The 23,840-nt window shown below is 36.8% G+C and overlaps 1 protein-coding gene across 15 annotated transcripts in view; it reads right to left on the bottom strand.

The window, feature by feature from the left end:
• Nucleotides 1–23,840, bottom strand: part of DTNB (dystrobrevin beta) — a 415,855-nt gene that overhangs the window by 154,705 nt on the left and 237,310 nt on the right. Inside the window, exon 9 of one of the 15 annotated variants that reach the window (XM_064295134.1) lies at nucleotides 1,595–11,634. The exons of 13 other annotated variants lie outside the window; for them this stretch is intronic. In XM_064295134.1, the coding sequence (XP_064151204.1) occupies nucleotides 11,583–11,634 (52 nt within the window). In that variant the 3' untranslated portion in view covers nucleotides 1,595–11,582. Of the gene's footprint in view, nucleotides 1–1,594; nucleotides 12,130–23,840 lie in introns of those variants that run through there. One more of the 15 variants, XM_023550513.2, reaches the window with a different exon arrangement.

A 23,840-nucleotide genomic window follows, 5' to 3' on the forward strand; every position in this document is an offset into this window, starting at 1 on the left:
TTTGTTTGACTCTGAGAAACACAAAGTTCCTATCTTTGTTGTAATTTGCACTGCCTTTTCTGGAAATGGGGAATGACAAATCCAACAGCAGTCCAGAGTTTCCCTCTGGGACCCCCGCTCATTACAGAAACACTCATTTTGGTCCTTTAACCTGTTCATTTTTGTTTGCTTGGTATTAACCGATCCAAGGCAATTTGGAAAATCAGTGATCACTTTGAGGAGTCTCTGATCTGTCTAAGTTAGTTGTCCTGTGCAGAAAATTAGAAAATAAACCAAAACAAACACATTGCCATTGAGTTGAATCCAACTCATGGCAACTCTGTAGGACACAGCAGAAGTGCCCCGCAGTTTCCAAGGAATGGCTGGTGGATTTGAACTGCCAACCTTTTGATTAGCAGCTGAGCTCTCAACCACTGTACCTCCAGGGCTCCGAGAAAATAAAGGCTCCCACATCAAAGAACCTCAATGGGATACGTATTTTGATCGGTACCTTGAGGTCTTTAAGAGAACAAGATAGCAAACTTGCTTCCCTGCAGGAAGGATACTGTTTCAAAATTAACTAAACAAAAGAATTACAGTGTCAGAGCTCGGTAAACACCCATTCTGCACCACCACTGGCTCTAAGTTTTACTTCTCTGTACCCCTCTTTGCCTTCTTATTCTCCTGATAATACTTTGTCTGAACTTTCCTTCTTTCCTTAAGAAACTACTGAAAATCTAAACCCAGTCCTGAAATGCCCTTTAAACTCTGCTTCACAGATTCCAGAATGATCACCAGGCGATTTCCTAATAACTCTGGTACATCCTTTATTCCTTGAACTCACACAAAATTACACAGCACTGTTAAGGATTTTCCAAAATTACACCAGGATCCTTGTAAGTTTGCTAAGGAATTTAAGATTCTTATTGAATTTTATTATCCCAGCTGCCACACCTACATATTAACTGGTTCACATGTTAACTGGTCCTGGAGAGGCCCAATTATGGTTAAAAAAAAAAAATGGTTAGAACATACTAAATGGAAAAATCCTAAAAACAGCCTAGCTTTAAAAAAAAAAAAAAAAGCGAAGATAAAACACTGCTACATTACTTGAGAAGACCCACCCCATGGGCAAAAGACTGCTTGGCTTTTCCTCCAATAACAGATTGGATTAAAATTCACTCCTGTGTACAGAATAAAGATGAGACTGTTTATGATTATCAAACTTGATTTAAAAAAAAAATTTCTGAATATTCAAGACTTTATCCACTGGCTCTGGGGACTAAAAAAAAAAAAAAGGGAGCTTTTAATTCAGTATTTATAACATGTCTTAAACCTGAATTTCAGCTTTGGTAAAAAAGGCACCGTGTAGATTGGGAAGCAGCTCCCAACGCAGAGTTGATCAATTTGGCTCATGAACTTTCTCAAACATTAGAAACCAAACAAGCCTCAAAAGCTAACAAACTGATGGCCCTTCAGCTACAACAATTTCAAGAGCCAAACCAACAACGAAATTCTAAACCCTTCAGTGGGCGTAAAACTGGTCTTTGCCACTATTGTAAAAAAAAAAATCTGACCACTGGAAAAACGAATGTTTTAAATTGAAGAATAGACAGAATGCTTCCTCACTAACCACTCCTCCACTCCCTAATTCAGAATTAATGGGCTCCAGGGACAACTCAAGGACTTTTCCTATGGTGGATCTAAACCCTCAGTGAGAAAAACTATGTACATTAATGGAGAACCTTGGCAGTTTTTAATAGGTACAAGGGTCACCTTGTCTGTTATAACTTCAGTTGTTTACAAAAGCTCCTGCCCTGGAATGTAAAAACCTAAAAAATAGTGGGGTTACTAATAAAGAACAAACATTAGTTCCTTCTCAACCTGTGCCAATACCTCTTGGCCCCACTGAAGATTTTCACCTTTTCTACTTAGTTCTGGAACCCCTGTTAATAGGAAGAGATGTTTTATCTAAATGCAACCATCACCTGCAATCTAATGAAAAGGGGGAAATATTATTAATCTTGCCTGAAAGTGAGAACCTGATAGACACAGATATGGATAACATTCAAAAAGAAGAGGCTCTGTGCCATTTGCAAGCCCTTTCTATGACCCTTCAAAATTCTGCTTGTTCAGGCTCCCTTCCCTGAGATTATTTCTCTGATCCTCAAAACCTTATGGGCTACATCATCTACAGATATTGATCGCATTTTGTCCACCACACCAATTAAAATTCAAGTAAACACCTCTAAGCTTATACCCAAGATTCCTCAATATCCACTTAAATGAGAAGCAAAAGAACCGACTCCTATTATTCAGGATTTTCTTTCCAAAGGTTAATTGTCCCCTGCACTAGTCTTGCAACACTTCTGTCCTTCCAGTTAAGAAGCCACATAAGTAGAGATTGGAGATTTTTCTGGACTTCTATGCAATCTATCACATTGTTATTTCTAGACTCCCAGTTGTCCCTAACCCACATCTGCTACTTTACAATGTCCACCCCAAAGTGACATATTTCACTGTGATAGATCTTTGTGGTGTCCTTTCAGCATCCCTGTAGACCCTGAAAGCCAATATTTGTTTACTTTTACTTGGGACAACCAACAATTTACCTGGACTGATATGCCTCAAGGATTTACTAAATCTTCCACTTACTTTTCTCAGATTTTGTATGCAGATTTGGAAGCTTTGCAATTACCAAGGAAATCTACATTATTACAGTATGCTGATGACCTGCTAGTTCGCACCACCTCTCAACAGACTTGTCTTGAGGACAGTGTAGTTTTAGTAAAACACTTAGTTGTTGGAGGTCATAAAGTTTCTAAAGAAAAATTACAATTAGCCCAGCCTTCTGTCAAATATTTAGGTTATCTGATCTCTGCAGAAAGCACTCCTATCGACCCCAGGAGAAAGAAACTATTACTAGTTTTCCTTTACTTTAAACAAAGAAACAACTCAGGATTTTTAGGGACTTTGTGGTTATTGTTGAGCATGGATTCCTAACTTTTCTTTAATTGCTTAACCTTTATGTAACTATTTGAAAACTTCTGAGCCAGATCCATTCCATTTCACCAAGGAAGACTAAGAGGCTATAGATAAATTGAAAGAGCCCTTAATTACTATGCCCGCTTTAGGGTTCCCTATCATTTGGACTTACGTTTATTTGTACATGAAGTTTCTGGTAATGCATTAGGTGTTCTTATACAGAAACATGGAGGGCAATACAGGCCTGAAGGTTTTTATAGCTTGCAGCTAGATCCTGTAGCAAGAGTTTACCCTTCTTGCCTCAGGGCTGTAGCTGCTACTGCCAAACTTATAGAAACCACTGCAGATACAGTTTTGGGAAACTTTTTAGATATGTGTGTATCCCATGCTGTGTCTGCTTTACTTAATTCTGCTTTAACCCAGTATCTATAAGCTAGTTGACTTATCTCCTATGAGGTTCTTCTTCTGGCAGCCTCAAATATTAGGCTATATACAGTGGCTACTTTAAACCCAGCCACTCTTCTTCCTGTAACCGATGATGATTGTCATTCCCACGATTGTTTAGACCTAACTGAGCAATTTTTGACTCCCTGTGGTGATTTAAAGGAAACTCGTTGGACAAATCCTGATATTATTTTACTTGTGGATGGTTACTATGTGAAATCTACCCCTCTCATCAGGCTGGTTATGCTGTTACAACATCTACTGAACACCTTGAAAGCCAGCCACTTTCTGAAGTTACTTATGCCCAACAAGTTACATTACTCTTACTAGAGCCTGCAAACTTGCTAAAGGAATGTCTGTGATTATTTATATGGATTCTAAATATGATTTTGGAGTGACTCATGATTTGGCAACGTGTGGAAACAAAGAGGGCTTTTAACCTCTTCAGGCGACATTGATTAAGAACGGGACTTTAATAGTGGATCTTTCAGATGCTCTGTTGCTCCCTTCTGAAATTGTTGTAATCAAAATATAAGCACACCAGCTGAAGGGGGTGCCTCAAACTGAAGAAACTAGAGGAAATAATCTTGCTGATGCAGCTGTTAAGTGGCTGCTTTCCAAATCATTGTTGTCCCTATCACAGGAAAGGAATTAAAAAAGGGTCTTTATGAGAACCTATAGAAAATCAGTCTCGTGAAATAAGTAGTATTTTTGTACCCAACAAATAGAAACTCTTGAAACAACAACAACTGTCCCAGTCAGATGAAACTGAAACATGGAAAAAGCCTTGCTGTTATCAAGACACTGACACTGAATTATGGTTAGGGCCCAAGGCTAAATCTGTTATCCCTAAACTTTTTCATGTCCCCATGATGAAGACCCTACAAGAAAACACTCATTTGGGGAGAGAGGAGAAAATGACTGAATTAAAAAAAATACTGGTGGAGAAAGTTTTCTGAGGTTCCTGAGCATTGCTCTATTTGTCCTCATTACAACCCTGGCAAACATCTTATGACTTTACCTGGGCAATACCCTTTGCCTTCTGGACCTATGCTTGAATGGCAATTAGACTTTATTCAACTTCCACTCTCAAATGGTTATAAATATATTTTAATAATGATCTGTAGATTTTCACATTGGGTAGAACCCTTGTTGATATGCTACTGCTTCTTTTGTAGCTAAAAAGCTCCTCAAAAACATAATAGCTACCTGAGGAGCACCAAAGATTCTTTGCAGTGACAGAGGAACCCGCTTTACTGGACAAGTTATTCAAGAATTATGCCGAATCTTCCCAATATATCAGAGATTGCACTGTCCGTATCACACTCCATCTTCTGGGCTTGTAGAAAGAACTAATGGCACAATAAAAACCCAACTTGCTAAATTTTCTGAATCCTTAGGATTGTCTTGCACTAAATTTCTCCCTTTGGTCCTTTTAAATTTGAGAAGTGCTCCTTTTGGACCTCATAAACTTAGTCCTTATGAAGTAATTACTGGAAGGTCTATGATCCTTTCCTACACTGCCTCTACTGCCCCTAACTTAGTACAACTCAAATTGTTGAAATACTGTCAATCTTTAACGCAATACTCTAAAAAGTATTTTTCACAGATTAATATTTGAGGAACAAAAGTCTGACTCTCCTCCTCTACTTAATATTACCCCAGGAGATTACATTTATTGGAAAAGACACCAACTAAAAGATTCTTTAGACTCTCACTGGACAGGATCATATTTCTTTCTTCTAATTCACCCCTGTGCAGTGTAACTAGAAGGAATTAATCTTTGGATTCGTTTATTACAGCTGAAGAAAGCTAAAGGACCTATCTGGACTTGTCAGCCAACAGGAGACTTGAAACTCAGGCTGAAACACCAATGCAGCCAGAAGCAGATGACTTCAGCAGTAGACAACCAAACCCAAGATCATGGACCAAGACCCCATGCAAGCTGCTGAAATTTTCAGACTCTATTTCTTAGCTATTGGTATTTATGGTCTTAGCTGTGTTACACACCTGTGGTGTTATTTCCTAGTGGTTTTTGTAATTATCAAATCTAACGTTATTAAGGAACTCTTTCTCTTATGCCAGGAGTTGAAGTTATTGCACTATGCCTGATACTTAGAGCCTTTGAAACAGCTTTATTTTCATCTTGGGTTCATCTCCTGGCAAATTTACTAGAAGAATAACTTGTTTTATAGCCACTAGTTTATTCTTTATCATATTACTTTTAATTAACCTTTCTCCATTATGAAGTTTTTAGTAAGTATTCTATTTATCATAACCATTGCTTGGATGGTTGAAATGAAAACGCCTTTATCAAATTTACTCAATTGGTAGCTAGTGCCAATTAACTGAATGTTGGGTATGTCACTCATCTTTTCAGTTCACACATGACTATTCTGATCTCACTGTACCTGTTTTGGACTACAGGGTCATTAACTTCACTACTGAATTTAAGAAGCTCTTCAAATGGCCCAGTCACATTAAATTATGGCTACCTCCAGAATTATCCACCTATTAATCAGCACCTTGTTTTAATCTTACTCGTGCCTGAGTGAATCCCAATAAATGTTCCATCCCTCTTGAATCATGCACTCTTTTTATTATTCCTCATTAGTAAGTGAAATGATCAAAATCTGATCAAAATCTCCCAGTTTGTGCCAGACTCTGGAATCACCTATAATTTGGAGAATTATCCTCATTTGCAATGATTCATTGACTGTGGACTGGCTCAAAAAAGCAAATCAATCCATTCCATTCCCTAACAAAGCAGGACAGGTATACTACTTTTCCCATTGGGGTATGTTTTTCTATGTGGAGGAAAGCCTATTTGAGGGAAAAGTATGATGACTTACCATATACTTGGGCCTAACCATGTTTAGATGGTTGGAATATGTGGGGCCAACACACCTGGGGTACCCTTGTAATTTCCTTAAGTATTCATTCATACAATGACAGCTTAAAGTGGCATGAAAAAAAAAAAAAAAAAAAAAAACCCTTCAGAAGAGAGCACTTGTGCTCTCAGGCAATCCCATTGTTGATAGGCCTGGATGGAGATGGTCTTTCCTTCCACATTTGTTCCTACTTATGGTATATTCCAACAGAAAAACCTATTTGGAATCTGTCTGTACCATGGCTCAAATTGCTGATAATGTTGCTGACGGAATGGCAGCTCAGCAGAAATCCTTAGAATCCTTTACTAAAGTTGTCTTAGATAATAGAATAGCTTTTTTTTTTTTCTCTGAACACAAGGAGGAATTTGTGCTATTGACAATACCACTTGCTGTTCATGGATAAAAACCTCCAGAGAAGTAGAAGAAGACATCACTAAACTATACCAAAAGACCTCCTGGTTACATACAACTTCTTCCACGACTGCACCTTCCTTCTTTGATATTTTTAGCTGGTTACCTCAAAGTATTGAATCTGGTTTATGTTTCTTTTTACTAGCTTGTGTACACCTTCTGATCACAGTAATTGGGCTTGTTAAATGTATTATGGACTGCATCTCTCATTGCCACAACCAATGCTCAAAACATCTGGCAATCCAACGAGTTATGTATTTAGACAAAGTTAATTTTATCAAGAAGAATGAATTTTACTCCTGGAATCAGACCCTTTTGAGGAATGCCAAGTTGTTCTTCTAATGTGGCCTTGTTTGCAACATTTACCCTGACAAAAATTCAACTCACCCTGAAGACGTGACCTAGAGCTATGGAAAGGTAAAGAAGAAAATTAGCCTAGTGACCCTAAGGTCTAACACTTTCAACATTTTGGGCCTACAATATACCTATAAGAAGTCCTTGCAAAAGGTAACTCCATTGTGGGTGATATGCTCAGTGATATGTGGCCCTTAGTTGGGCTTGATCAAACGAGGGAAATGTGTAAGCAGACCCTAAAAACCTGAGGCACTTGGCACAACTGAAACGGCTAACCCAGACCTAAATCAGACTCCATTTTGATTCACTCATGAATACTTTAGCTCCACTTCTGCTTTTTTGCATGACTCTCTGTAAATCTGTAACTTAGGATAGAAGCATAGTTTGTTATCTTAAGAGGAAGGGTCCAGATAGATGGTTGTTATGAAAAGTCTAATACAAATGTTCTTGGAAGGATGCTTTGTTCAGAACGTTCCAGGATGTTAACAAATAGAACTGCAGATGTGAAGAAAGATTGTTAAGACTGTGGTTTAACAACATTTTTGTGACTTTTTGCCATGCACCTCCCCCCGCCAATCCCTTCAAGTATCTAGCCCTTGTTTACTTCACCCTTTAAAAGACTCACTCCCTCCTGCATTTTGGAATGCTACTGTACTCTGAGTGTACCATGGTGTCTCCCGATTTCGGGAATATCTCTATTGCTCAATATAGTAGGCCCCACTCATCTGCAGGGGATATGTTCCAAGACCTCCCATGGAGGTCTGAAACTCCAGATAATATCAAATCCTATATATACTATGATTTGTCCTATACATACATACCTACCATGAAGTTTAATTCATAAATTAGGCACAGTAAGAGATTAACAACAATAAAATAGAACAATTATAACAAGATACTGTAATAAAAGTTACGTGAATGACAGAAGGGGACGGTGTGAGATTTCATCATGCTATGTACTCATTTAACATTTTCAAGCTGTGGCTGAAATTGTTAAATGAGTATAACTCATTTAACAATGTGTAACTGAAATTGTGGAAAGCAAAACCGCAAATGGGGGGCTACTGTAAAACTCTTTGCTTTCACTTTTCATGGAGTGTAAGACTGGTGCTTCTATGACAGAAGGAACATATAGACAACATTAAGAATCAAAATGTGGACAGTAAATAATATATCAGATGATAAAAATAAAAACTTTCATACCAATAAAATGAGAACCTACTTACCAGACTAAAAAAAATAGAACTGTCAAGGAAGAGAGATTCTCAGTAAAATTTTTTTCTCAAGCATGAAACAGAAAAAACTTATTTTATGAAGCTAGTGCAATTTGAAATATGAATTAGACAATGACAGAGAATGGAAAATTATTTCCTAATTTTATTCATGAATATCCATGCAAAAATTTCAAATAATCCCAAACCAGCAATTACTAAATAACATATAATAGCATGATCAAATAGAGTCCACCCCAAAGTGTAAGAAAGGCCACTTAAGAAAAGCTACTCACGTAACTCACCACATTAAGTAAAGAAAAAAGACCATATGACCATCTCGATACATGTATATCACAAAATTGATAGTAAATTAGGAAAAAAGTTTTTAAACCTGATAAAGTGCACCCACAAAAAGGCTATATATGAAGCATATATAATGGTGGAACATTAAGAGCATTTCATTTAAAAACAGAAACGTGACAATGACTCCTGGTATCACCCTTATCTATATTGTACTAGAGATTCTAGCTATTAGTCAGTCCATTTGCCAGTTTCCTCATAAATATGTTGGTGGCCTGAGTTCATCTTCTAACATTATCCTCAAAGTAGTTCATATTCTGTCTGATTTAAACTTGTTTCAAAACAGTCTGAAGACTTTATACTTGAAGGACAACTTGGCTGAATATACCCTGAGTATCTTGATGTTGTTCTACCGTCTTCTTGCACTACATATTATAAATTATTTGTAATAAATATATATTAAATAAGACGTCTTTAAACTGAAACACACATAAAACAAGGTTATATATATACTGATTGGTTGATAAAAATGTTGTGATCAGAGGCTCACAGGAACCTCATCCTTTATTTCCCCTCCAGGTAATGGCTTAATATTTACTAATTCAGTATAGAACATGACAGTGAATAACTTCTTTAAATTATGGTGCTTCCTCTGCCTCTCAGTGCCAAATCTGGTTTAGGAGGGATTCTACTGACCATCCTGGGTGTCTCAGTCACATCCCAGGCCTTGGTCACCAAGGGTCCCAGCCCTTGACTTCAGAGGTGATGTACTAACTTTTAGAAGGACTACTTTGCTGGTGGTGTCTGAAATCAGCTACTTTTGGATCCTTCTGGGCATTTCCTGTTGACCCTGCTGAATTTCTGCCTTGTTTACAGAAGTTCCCTTTTAGCAGAGGGCCCTGTCATTCTGGGGCTGAATATTTGCTGAGGTTTGCTGAGATCTGCCACCACTACAACCTTTGGTACTCTATTTTTTGCCCCACTGCCTGATTCTGACTGGCCCATGTAATCTGCAGTTAGAAGCTTTTCTCTGCTTCCAAATTTTATAGAATATGTGGTTTGTTAGTTCCCTTTCCCCCACCCCCCATTCTCCCTGTTGCTCTGTACAGATTCCAGGAGGAAAAGTGGGAAGATTCAGAGCTAAGTTGTTACCTTGTTCCTACTTCAACCTAAAGAGTTGTATCCTTTTCCTTTTCATATTGAGGTACAATTTATATTCAGCAAAATACACAGATATTAAGTGTATAGTCTAAGTTTTTACAATTGAATACAACAGTGTAACCTACACCCCTATCAATATAGAGAATATTTTGATCACCCCAGAGATTCTTTGTGGCCCTTCCCAGTCAATCTTCAGCCTCCACTCCTGCTACAAGAAACCACTATTCTGATTTCTCTTACCATAGATTAGTTTTGCCTGTACTATAATGTCACCTAAATGGAATCTTACTGTATATACTCTTCTGTGCCTGGCTTCTTTCACTCGGCATAATGTTTTTTATGTACATTTCCACAGGTATAGTAATCTACTCCTCTTCATTGCTGAATAGTATGCCAATGTACAGATATATCACAACTTATTTACACGTTTTCCTACTGATGAAGATTTGGGTTATTTCCAGTTTTTTACTTCTTGTTCTTGCACAAGTCTTTTTGTTTTTCTAGGATAAATACTTAAAAGTGGAATTTCTAGGTCACGAGGTAGGTAGGAATATGTTTACCTTCATGAGATCTGCCAGGCCAATTTTAAAGTAGCCAATACCATTTTGCATTCCACTAGCAATATATGAGTCCCACTAGAGTTTCAGATGTTCCAAACCCTGCCAACACTTGGTCTTTTTACTTTTAGACATTCTGGTAGGCATATATTTCCCTAATGACTAATAATAATCTTTTCATGTGCTCACTGGTCATACGGCTGTTCAAGTCTACTACCTCCTTTAAAAAACAAAAAAAACTAGGTTTTTTTTTTTTTTTTAAATTGAGTTATAACACTGTTTGTATCTTCTGAATACAAGCTATTTGTCTGATACAGGTATTGCAAATATTTTCTCCCTGTCTGTGGCTTACCTAATTTTTAACAACGCCTTTTGATAAGCAAAAGCTTTTACATTTTTCAGAATATTTAAAAATTTTTATTAAAATCTTTATTAAATTTTGAAATAATTTCAGACTTACAAATATAATACAAAGAATTCCTGTATATCCCTCATCCATCATTCCCAAATGTTAACATTTCACATAACCAGGATATTAACACTGATAGAATACTATTAACAAATCTACGGAACTTATCTATGGACATGATGTCAAGGATCACACCTTATTCTCTTCCAATCTGAGCAGTTACTTTTTGTTTGTTTCGGTCATTTAAGATCTTGATACTTGGAAGAGTATGAGGCAGTTATTTTGTAGACTGTCTCCAAATTCGAGTTTCGATTACACCTCAACATAAAATAAAAATCCTCACAACTGGACCAAAAAGCAGCATGATAAATGGAGAAAATACTGAAGTTGTCAAGTATTTTACTTGGATTCACAACCATGTCCATGGAAGCAGGAGTCTGGAAATCAAACGATGTATTGCATTGGACAAATCTGCTGCAAAAGTTCTCTTTGAAGTGTTAAAAAGCAAAGATGTCACTTTGAGGAGTAAGGTGCGCCTGACACAGTCATGGTATTTTCAATCACCCCACATGCATGTGAAAGCTGGAGAATGAATGAAGATCAAAGAAGAACTGATGTATTTGAATTATGATGCTGGCAAAGAACACTTGAATATACCATGGACTGCCAGAAGAATGAACAGGTCTGTCTTGGAAGAAATACAGTCAGAATGCTCCTTAGAAGCGAGGATATTGAGACTTCGTCTCACGTACTTTGGACATGTTATCAGGAGGGACAGTCCCTGGAGGAGGACATCATGCTTCGTAAAGTGGAGGGTCAGTAAAAGAGAGGAAGATCCGCAATGAGATGGACTGACACAGTGGCTGCAACAACGCGCTCAACCATAGAAATGATTGTGAGGATGGTACAAGAGCTGGCACTGTTCCGTTCTGTTGTACAAAAGGTTGTTATGAGTTGGAACTGACTTGACAGTACCTAACAACATGTTTAATCATGACTAAATTCAGCTTATGCATTTTTGCCAAGAATACCAAAGAAGTGCTGCTGCCCTGTTCTCAGCGCATTATGTTCTATTACTGGTGATGCTAACTCCTCTTCTGCTGTTACTAGAGTAACGAATGGTGTTGCTACAGCAATTGCTGTTAAATTTAAACAATATACAAGAACAAATATTTTACTAGTATAACAACTGCTGTTGAGTTTTAATTGTGTGTATATGCATGCTTCATATTAGCACATGTAATTATTAATCCTTTAATAAACATTGTATTCTGTATGAAAGTTAATCCAGAAAAGTTGTAGTTAGTTATATAGTCAGCCCCTGAAAACTATTTTGGTAGAGTAAGATTGTAACGGTTGAGGATCACTTCAGGCACAAGTCATGTCTCCAATCCCTGTGGTACTCCATGCTCCTATACTGTACACTAGATTTAATATAAACAAGAACAGAATAGTGATTATAAAGATGAAGAAACAAAACTTGAGTTTATTTCAAATTTGTCATCCTAAGTGACTACTCGGAATTTTTATTTCTGCTAAAATTTAAAACAGTTAAAGAGTGGCAACTCTAAGTACAATATTTTTGTTTTGCTAAGTTCAAATGTTAGTTGATACATAATTGGATGTAAATATGTTTGAAATGGAAAATTATTACTCTTTTAAAGTGTTTTAAAATTAAAGAACAATCAAGAAAATAAAATATAATTTAGTATTTAACCATGCAGTTTAAGAGTTACTAAAATTGTACCCGTTGCAGAGATCTTAGTTTTAGTAAAATTAACTTTTTACTGGGAAATTATTTACATAAAACATTATTATATCAAAATGGTAACTAAAGAATCAAAGTTCAAACTGTTGCTTTGTATCATCCACTTGATTCCAATTCATAGCGACCTCGATAGGACACAGTAGAACTACCCTATATGGTTTCCAAGGCTGTAATTTTTACAGGAGCAGATTGCCAGGTCTTTTCTCTGACAAGCAGCTGATGGTTCAGAGCAGCTGCTGGGTTCAAACCACTGACCTTTTGGTTAGCAGCGGAGCTCTTACCCACTGTGCCACCAGGGGCTCCAACCATTAAAAAAATACAATTACTGATGAAATAGAGCTGCTTCTCCCCCTATTTGTACTGTAATATTTACATTTGCATGACTACATAAAAGTTTTTAGTATCTGCACTTTTGTTTTTTTTTAATTTTTATTGTGCTTTAAGTGAAAGTTTTTATTTATTTATTTATTTTTACAAATCAAGTCAGTCTCTCATACAAAAATTATATACCCCTAATTGCTCTCCCCCTAATGAGACAGCACACCCTCCACTCTCTCTTTTTGTGTCCATTCCGCCAGCTTCTGAGCCCCTCTGCCATTTCATCTCCCCTCCAGATAGGAGATGCCAACATAGTCTCGTGTTGCTACTGGATCCAAGAAGCTAATTCTTTACCAGCATCTTTTTCTATCCCATTGTCCACTCCAATCCCTCTCTGAAGAGTTGCTTTGGGAGTGGTTCCTGTCTTGGGCTAACAGAAGGTCTGGGGACAATGACCACCGGGGTCCTTCTAGTCTCAGTCAGACCATTAAGTCTGGTCTTTTTACAAGAATTTGGGGTCTGTATCCCACTGTACTCCTGTTCCCTCAGGGGTTCTCTGTTGTGGTCCCTGTCAGGGCAGTCATCGGTTGTAGCCAGGCACCATCTATTTAGTTCTTCTGGTCTCATGCTGATGTAGTGTCTGTATGTGGCCCTTTCTGTCTCTTGGACTTGTAATTACCGTGTGCCTTTGGTGTTCTTCATTCTCCTTTGCTCCAGGTGGATGGAGGCCAATTGATGCATCATAGATGGTTGCTTGCTAGCATTTAAGAACTCAGATGCCACTTTCCAAAGTGGGATGCAGAATGTTTTCTTAATAATTTTATTATGCCAATTGATGTAGATGTCCCCTGAGACCATGGTCCCCAAACCCCCGCCCCTGCATTCAGTTTATTCAGGAAACTACTTTGATTTTGGTTTAGTTCAGTTCTGCTAACCTCTCCTGTATTGTGTGTTGTCTTCCCCTTCACCTAAAGTAGTTCTTACCTACTATCTAATTAGTGAATACCCCTCTCCCTCCCGCCCTACTTCCCCCATATCGTAACCATCAAAGAATATATTCTTCTCTGTTTAAACTATTTCTCGAGTTCTTGTAATAGTGGTCTTATACAATATTTGTCCTTTTGCAACTGACTAATTTTACTAAGCATAATGCTTTTCAGATTCCTCCATGTAATGAAATGTTTCACAGATTCACCACAGTTCTTTACAGATGCATAATATTCCATTGTGTGAATACACCATAATTTATTTATCCATTCATCCATCGACGGGCACCATGGTTACTTCCACCTTTTTGCTATTGTAGACAGTGCTGCAATGAACATGGGTGTACATATATCTGATCATGTAAAGGCTCTTATTTCTCTAGGACATATTCCAAGGAGTGGGATTGCTGGATCGTATGGTAGTTCTATTTCTAGTTTTCTAATTAAGTGCCAAATCGATTCGTACCATTTTACATTCCCACCAGTGGTGTACAATAAATGTCTCCAACATTTATTTTGTGTTTTCTGGATTAATGCCAGCCTTGTTGGAGTGAGATGGAATCCCATTGTAGTTTTGATTTGCATTTCTCTAATGGCTAATGATTGTAAACATTTCCTCATGTATCTGTTAGCTAACTGAATATTTCCTTAGTGAAGTGCCTGTTCATATATTTTTCCCATTTTTTACTTGGGTTTTCTTTTTCAGTTGAGTTTTTGCAGTATCATGTAGATTCTGGAGATACGGTGCTGATCAGAAATGTCATAGCTAAAAACTTTTTCCAACTCTGTAGGTAATCTTTTTACTCTTTTGGTGAAGCATTTGAATGAGTATACGTGTTTGATTTTTAGGAGCTCCCCGTTATCTGGTTTCTCTTCTGCATTCTTAGTAATGTTTTGTATACTGTTTATGCCATGTATTAGGGCTCCTAACATTGTCCCTATTTTTTCTCCCATCATCTTTATCATTTTGGATTTTATATTTAGGTCTTTGATCCATTTTGAGTTAGTTTTTGTGCATGGTGTGAGGTATGGGTCTTGTTTCATTTTTTTTTGCAGATGGATATCCAGTTATGCCAGCACCATTTGTTAGAAAGACTGTCTTTTCCCCATTTAACTGACTTTGGGGCCTTTGTCAAATATCAACTGCCCATATGCGGATGGATTTATGTCTGGATTCTGAATTCTGTTCCATTGGTCTACGTATCTGTTGTTGTACCAGTATCAGGCTGTTTTGACTACTGTGGTGGTATAATAGGTTCTAAAGTCAGGTAGAGTGAGGCCTCCCACTTTGTTCTTTCTCGGTAATGCTTTACTTATCCGGGGACTCTTTCCCTTCCATATGAAGTTGGTGATTTGTTTCTCCATCTCATGAAAAACTGTTGATGGAATCTGGATTGGAATTGCATTGTATCTATAGACTTCTTTTGGTAGAATAGACATTTTCACCATATTAAGTCTTCCTAGCCATGAACAAGGTATGTTTTTCTACTTGGTAGGTCTCTTTTGGTTTCTTGCAGAAGTATTTTGTAGTTTTCTTTGTATAAGTCTTTTACAACTCTGGCAAGATTTAGGCCTAAGTATTTAATCTTCTTGGGGGCTACTATAAATGGTATTGATTCAGTGATTTCATCTTCAATGTTTTCTTTTTTGGTATAGAGGAATCCAACTGATTTTTGTATGTTTACCTTGAATCCTGATACTCTGCTGAACTCTTCTATTAGTTTCAGTAGTTTTCTGGAGGATTCCTGAGGGTTTTCTGTATATAAGATCGTATCATCTGCAGACAGAGATACATTTATTTCTTCCTTGCCAATCTGGATGCCCTTTATTTCCTTATCTATCCTAATTGCTCTGGCTAGGACCTCCAGCACAATGTTGAATATGAGTGGTGATAAAGGGCATCCTTGTCTGGTTCCCGATCTCAACAGGAATGCTTTCAAGCTCTCTCCATTTAGGATAATGTTGGCTGTTGGCTTTGTATAAATGCCCTTTATTATGTGGAGTTTTCCTTCTATTCCTATCTTGCTGAGAGTTTTTATCATGAACGGGTGTTGAACTTTGTCAAATGCCTTTTCTGCATCAATTGATAAAATCATGTGATTCTTGTCTTTTGTTTTATTTATATGATGGATTACATTAATTATTTTTCTAATGTTGAACCATCCCTGCATACCTGGTATGAATCGCACTTGGTCATTGTGAATTATTTTTATGATATGTTGTTGAATTCTATTGGCTAGAATTTTGTTGAGGATTTTTTGCATCTAAGTTCATGAGGGATATAGGTCTGTAATTTTCTTTTTTTGTGTGGTGTCTTTACCTGGTTTTGGTATCAGGGATATGGTGGCTTCACAGAATGAGTTTCGCAGTATTCCGTCCTTTTCTATGCTCTGAAATACCTTTAGTAGTAGTGGTGTTAACTCTTCTCTGAAAGTTTGGTAGAACTCTGCAGTGAAGGTGTCCGGGCCGAAGTTTTTTTTTGTTGAGAGTTTTTTGATTTTCATTTCAGTTTCTTCTTTTGTTATGGGTCTATTTAATTGTTCTACCTCTGTTTTAGTCTAGGTAGGTAGTGTGTTTTGAGGAATTCATCCATTTTTTCTAGGTTTTCAAATTTGTTAGAGTACAATTTTTCATAGTAGTCTGATATGAATCTTTTAACTTTAGTTGGGTCCATTTTAATATCACCCATCTCATTTCTTATTTGGGTTATTTGCTTCCTCTCTTGGTTTTCTTTTGTCTAGCCAATGGTTTACCAATTTTGTTAATTTTTTGGTCTTATTAATTCTTTCAACTGTTTTTCTGTTTTCTATTTCATTTAATTCTGCTCTAATTTTTATTATTTGTTTTCTTCTGGTGCCTGAGGATTTCTTTTGTTGCTCTCTATTTGTTCAAGTTGTAGGGATAATTCTTTGATTTTGGCACTGTCTTCTTTTTGTATGTATGAATTTATTGTTACAAATTGACTTCTGAGCACTGCTTTTTCTGTGTCCCAAAGGTTCTGATAGGAAGTGTTTTCATTCTCATTGGATTCTATGAATTTCTTTACTCCATCCTTAATGTCTTCTATAATCCAGTCTTTTTTTAGCACGGTGTTGTTCAGTTTCTAAGTGTTTGATTTCTTTTCCCTGCTTTTTTTGTTATTGATTTCTATTTTCATGGTCTATGGTCAGAGAAGATGCTTTGTAATATTTCAATGTATTGGATTCTGCTAAGGCTTGCTTTATGACCTAATATGTGGTCTATCCTAGAGAACGTTTCATGTGCACTAGAAAAGAAAGTATACTTGGCTGCTGTTGGGTGGAGTGTTCTGTGTATGTCTATAATGTCAAGTTGCTTGATTGTGGCATTTAGATCTTCTGTGTCTTTACTGAGCTTTTTTCTGGATGTCCTGTCCTTCACCGGAAGTGGTGGGTTGAAATCTCCTACTATTATTGTGGAGCTGTCTATCTCACTTTTCAATGCTGATAGAGTTTGTTTTATATATCTTGCAGTCCTGTCACTGGGTGCCTAAATATTTAATATGGTTATACCCTCTTGGTACATCGTCCCTTTAATCATTATATAGGGTCCTTCCTTATCCTTTGTGGTAAATTTAACTTTAAAGTCTGTTTTGTCAGAAATTAATATTGTCACTCCTACTCTTTTTTGATTGTTGTCTGCTTGATGTATTTTTTCCATCCTTTGAGTTTTAGTTTGTTTGTGTCTCTAAGTCTAAGGTGTGTCTCTTGTAGGCAGCATATAGATGGATCGTGGTTTTTAATCCATTCTACCAATCTCTGCCTATTTATTAGTGCACTTAGTCCATTAACATTCAGTGTAATTATGGATAGGTATGAATTTAGTGCTGTAATTTTGATGTCTTTTCTTGTGTGTTGTTGACAGTTTCTTTTTCCCACTTAATTTTTTGTGCTGAGTAGTTTATCTTTATATATTGTCCTTTCCTCATGTTCGCTGTTGCTGATTTTGTTTTTACTAAGTCTCTATTTTTTTCTTGTATTTTATTTTGATGCATAGGATAGTTTGTCTCCTTTGTGGTTACATTAATATTTACCCCTATTTTTCTAAATTTAAACCTAACTTTTATTTCTTTGTATTGCCTTGTCTTTGTCTCCATAAGAAAGATCTATGACTACATTTCTTAGTCCCCTCTTTATTGTTTTAATGTTGTTTTCTTTTACCTAATAACATCATTGTTTCCATTTTGAGTGTTTTTTAATCTTGATTATTTTTGTGATTTCCCTGTTGGGTTGACATCTGATTGCTCTATCCAGTGTTCTAGTCTTGGGTTGACACCTGATATTATTGATTTTCTAAGCAAAGAACTCCCTTTAGTATTTCTTGTAGTTTTGGTTTGGTTTTTAAGAATTCCCTTAACTTCTGTTTATCTGGAAATGTCCTGATTTCACTTTCATATTTGAGAGACAGGTTTGCTGGGTATATGATTCTTGGCTGGCAATTTTTTTTCCCTTCAATACTCTATTATAATTCATCCCATTGCCTTCTTGCCTGCATGGTTTCTGTTGAGTAGTCCGAGTTTATTCTTATTGACTCTCCTTCGTAGGACACCTTTTGTTTATCCCTAGCTGCTCTTAAAATTATCTCTTTATCTTTGGTTTTGGCAAGTTTGATTATAATATGTCTTGATGACTTTAAGATCTACCTTATATGGAGTTTGATGCACACCCTGGATAGATATGTTCTCATCCTTCACAATATCAGAGAAGTTTTCTGCCAACAAATCTTCAACAATTCTCTCTGTATTTTCTGTTATCCTTCCCTGTTCTGGTACTCCAGTCACTTGTAGGTTATTTCTCTTGATAAAGTCCTACATGATTCTTAAGGTTTCTTCATTTTTAAAAATTATTTTATCTGATTTTTCTTCATATATTGGTGCCATGTTCTTTTTCTGCAAGGTCACCAATTCTGCCTTCCAGTTGCTCCATTCTGTTCCTCTTTCTATTGAGCTAATTCTGTAATTTTATCATTAATTTTCTGAATTTCTGATTGCTGTCTCTCTAAGGATTCTTGCAGGTTATTAAATTTTTCATTGTGTTCTTGAATAACCTTTTTAATTTCTTCCACTTCTTTATCTATGTGTTCCTTGGCTTGTTCTGCATATTGCCTGATCTTCCTAATTTCATTCCTGATGTCTTGAAGAGTTCTGTATATTAATCTTTTCGATTCTGCATCTGGTAATTCCAGGAATACACCTTCATCCAGAAGCTTCGTTGATTCTTTGTTTTAAGAGCTTGTTGAGGCGATCATGCTCTGCCTCTTTATGTGACTTGATACTGAGTGTTGTCTCTGCACCATCTATAAGTTATTGTATTAGTTTATTTTATGTTTGCTTACTGTCGTAGCTTCTTGCTTTGTGTTGTTTTGATATGCCCAAATGGGTTGCTTGAGTGAGCTAGCTTGGTAATTTTCGCCTTTGGAGCTCTGATGTCCTGTTTACCAGATAGCTAGAGCTGGTATATCAGGTATATCAGTCTAGGAGTCCATTCAGTTTTCTTGTATGAATTCAGCTCAGCTGTCCAGGTAGCTGATCATCAAGTGTGTGGTACAGGCTCTGTCCTACAGTCTTTGAGGGGCAGGGATGATTGGTGTCGGTACCGGTATCTGGTTGCAGCAGGGGGTCACCTTCTGAACAATGCAGGGGGCTGTGAATCGTCCCCCATATGTCTCTGAGGGAAGCACGTCTCTCTTCCCTAGAGTGTACAGGTGGGTGGGTTCTGCAGACGGACCATGGCCACTCGATGTTTTTGGTTGTAAGGACTGGGAGGTACCGCTTATCCTTGGACCCGTCACGGTTCGCTGGGTGACCTGAGTGGAGCCCCCAGTCCTTGAGCCCCTGATGTGGGTCGGTGAGGACCCTGTTTAATTGGCAAAGCAATGTCAAACTTCAAACACCCACCTCTCCACTGCACAGCTGAAACAGTTGTAGTCTGTTAACAAGGGCCTATTCTCCTGAAATAGGCCCACACATACCCATGTAGGGGCGAAAGGTATTCAGAGTCCATGGACCGTTTATACCTGGACAGGAGCCACTTCTGTCCTGAGCTTCCCAGGCTAGTGCAGCTGGCAAGTTATCTTTTCCCCCAGTTGTGAATTTATTCCTTCTCCAATGCCAGGAGGGTAGCTCTAGGCACTCAACACAGCCTGTCTCAGGCCCAGGGAAATGAGCAGTCACTGAAGCCGGCTAGGGGGCAGGGGTGCAGTAAAACATACGCAAGTACTTAGCTTTTGCCAAGAGTGCCATTCTTCTCTGGTTCTGGAGGTGTGAGTAGGCTGTGTGGCTTGATGCTTCTCCCTGTAGAAACTGCGGCTGAATGCTACTACCAGCCCACCACAGCCGCTCCTGGGAATGGTGCCTGAGGGATTCCGGTGATTCAGGTCTGGCAACCCCTCTCAACTTCTGAACCGTCTTTCCCCCTGCTGCTCAGAACATTTTCTAACTTTGCCTTTGATGTTCAGGGCTCCTAGGTTGTCATAAATATAATTGTTTCACTTGTTTTTTTCGGGTCTTTGTTGTAAGAGGGCTCGCAGGAAGAGTCTGGGTATTCTGCCATCATGGCCCCACCCTTTCTGCATTTCTTTACTGTCTATTATTGTTTCATTTCATGTACTGAAAATAATCTTGACATTTAGAGGAAGGCTTTTAAATATGATCCACTCTGGGTGTCAAATATCCTAGGTAAATCATTGGTCTCCCAACTTATGAACATAGTATGTCTTTTCATTTATTTAGGTCTTCTTGAATTTCTGTTATTTTCAGCAGTGTTTTATAGTTTTTAGTGTACAGGTTTTAATGTATTTTTCACTGTTATATTTCTTTATGCTATTGCGAATGGTGTTGATTTTTAAAATTCCATAGAAACATGATCGTTTCTTTTATACTGACTTGTGTCCTGCAACATTGGTAACTTTATTAGTTTTGGCAATTTATTTTGTAGATTCCTTAGCATTTTCTATGTATACAATCATACTATTTATGAACAAAGACAATTAAATATTTTCTCTCCAATCTGTATTTGTTTTTTGTTACCTTATGGCACCAGCGAGAATCTCAGTAAAATTCTGAATACTAAGTCTTGAGAACAGACATCCTTGCCTTGTTCCCGAGATTAAACGAAAATGTTCAGTCTTTCACCACTAACTATGATAGTAATTATAAGTTTTCAGTGATACGTTTTCTCAGGTTGAGGATGCTTCTACTTCTAGTTTGCTGAGTTTTTTTTTTTTTTTTAAATCATGAATGAGGGTTGAATTTTGTCAAATAATTTTAACGCATCAGTTCAGCTAATTATATTCATTTTCTCCTTTAGTTTGTTAAAGTGGTGAAAGACACTTTTTCAAAAAAAAAAAAAAGCTTCATTCAGAGATAACCCAAATGCCATAAAATTTGCCATTTTAAAGTGTACAATTTCATCTTTTTTAGTATATTCACAGAGTTGTGCAAACACCCTCAACATCTAACACTAAAACAATTTGATCACCCCAAAAAGAAACTCCACAGACTGTAGCAGTCACTCCACATTTCTGCCTCTCCCAGTCCCTTTTGCTACTGGCTTCTCTCACTCAGCATGTTTTCAAGGTTCACGCAAGTTGTAGCATGAATCAGTCCTTCATTCCTTTTTATATAAGGATAATATTACATTGCATGGATACACCATATTTTGCTTATCTATTCAGTTGATAGATATATGTTTTTTTTTAACACTTTTGAATAATGCTGCTATGAACATTTGCATATAGGTTTTTGTATAGACACATATTTTTAATTAATTTGATTATATACCAAGGAATAGAACTGATGAGTTACATGGTAACTCTATGTTTAACATTTTAAGGAACTGCCAAACTGTTTTTCAAAGTGGCTGTACTATTTGACATTGCCATTAGCAATGTATGAGAGTTCCAGTTTCTCCACACCCTTGCCAATACTTGTTATTGTCCATCTTTTTTATTACGGTCATCCTACTAGGTATCACGTGGTATCTCGTTATGGTTTTGATTTGCATTTCCCTAATGACTACTTCAACTGATCATCTTTTAATGTGCTCACCAGCCATCTGTATATCTTTTTTGGAGAAATGTCTACTCAAACCCTTTGCCCGTTTTTTAATTGGAATATTTGTCTTTTGATTTTGAGTTTAAGAGTTCTTTACATATTCTGGATACAGGTCCTTTACCAGATACATGATGGGCAAAAATTTCTTCCGTTCTATGGGTTGTCTTTTCACACTCTTAACGGTATTCTTTGAAATACAAAAGTTTTTAATTTTGATAAAGTCCAGTTTAACTTCTTTCTTTGCATTAAATTTTTGTTTACTCTTTAATTATTACATTTTTAAAGCTATCCCATCAGCTGACTTCTAAGTATTCAAAACTAGTGAGGTCTTTCACATGAAATTTGCCTTCACCGAACAGTACTTTGTGATTCAAAATAAAGTAATTGTGAGTATTTCATGTAATGTAAGACACTTTATAAGGACTTTCTGTATAGGTAAGTTCAGAAAAATAAATGATATTAATACTGCCTTTTTTCCTCTTACTATAACTGCTACCTACGTATCACCCCACCTCTCACCAACATCATTATTCTTTACAGTCCTCCCAAGTGCTAATGATTTCTAATGTTGATTCACCTTATTTCAGAGATGCATTCTGAAGGCTGTATGCAAAATCTACGGAAAGGGCTCTATTTCAGAGATGCATTCTGAAGGCTGTATGCAAAATCTACGGAAAGCCTTTCATTTTATTAATTGTTCAGCTTTTCATAATCCTTCTCTTAATGGTTTTCTCTGATCTATCTTGGCTTCTTTCAGATTGATTATTTTTTATCACCCTATTTAGAAGTTCCACATTCTATCTTTTAAGAGGTTATCCTAGTAATTTTATTATACATATTTAAGATCACAAAAATAATTAATATTTTTAACCTCTTCTCAGGAACACAAACAAGTAGGAATGCTTACTCTTGGCACCCTGTCCTGACTTACGTAATATCCTCTACTAGTTCAGTTCTTTTATTTCGTAATTCTACAACATAAGTAAAAACAATAATCATTATTTGAGTACAGTTTAGGCTTACTCACATTTACTATTTTCTTTGCTCATAATCTCTTTTTGCATTTCAGACCTTTCTTTTTATAATTAATTTTCTTTTTCTTGAAGTATATCCTTTAGAAATACCTCTATCAAGGATCTTTTAGTAGTTGTAGACTGTTTTTATTTATCTATGAATGTTCTTTGTTTTTCCCTCTTTTCTTGAAGGAAATTGATATAAATTGTAGGATTCTAGTTATTTTTTTTTCTCTCGCTAATTTGGAGACAGTAGTCCATATTCTTCTGGCTTCCAACGTTGCTCTTGAGAAGTGAACTCTCTGTAATGTTGTCAATTCTTTGTAAATAATCTTTTTTTTTTATTTTTGTTTTTAATACCTTCTCTCTCTCTGTTTTCCAATAATTTTACAATGGTGTGACTACCTAGATGTGTCATACCTATGGATTTTCTTTTAAAATCTTAATTGAGATGTGTTGACATCTGTCATCAACTTGAGACCAGTTTTCATTATCTTTTTTCTATTATCTCTCCTCTAATATTTTTATTTTGTCCTTCCAGAATTCCAAACTTCTGCATACTACAACTTCTCACTGTATGTCATAATTTTCATCTTTTTATCTCTGTGTACAGTTGGCTGTCTGTATTGCGGGTCCCACATCTGTGGATTTAACTAACCATGGATCATTTGAGCATTGTTTGCCTTGCACCTTGTTTGCTCACTACTTGTGTTGTGTGTACCCTTTTTTCCTTGTCATTATTCCCTAAACGATAAAAAAAAACTCCCTAAACAATATAAAAAATAACAATTATTTACAGAGCATTTATATTGTACTAGGTATTATAAATAATCTAGAGATGATTTAAAGTATATGGGAGGATGTGCATAGGTTATATGCAAATCCTACTCCATTTTATATAAGGGGCCTGAACATCTGCAGATTTTGCTATCTGCAGGGGGTCCTGGAACCAATTCCCAGAAGATACTAAAGGACAACT

This window comes from Loxodonta africana, chromosome 12 (genome assembly GCF_030014295.1).
Source record: "Loxodonta africana isolate mLoxAfr1 chromosome 12, mLoxAfr1.hap2, whole genome shotgun sequence".
Lineage (NCBI taxonomy): Eukaryota > Metazoa > Chordata > Mammalia > Proboscidea > Elephantidae > Loxodonta > Loxodonta africana.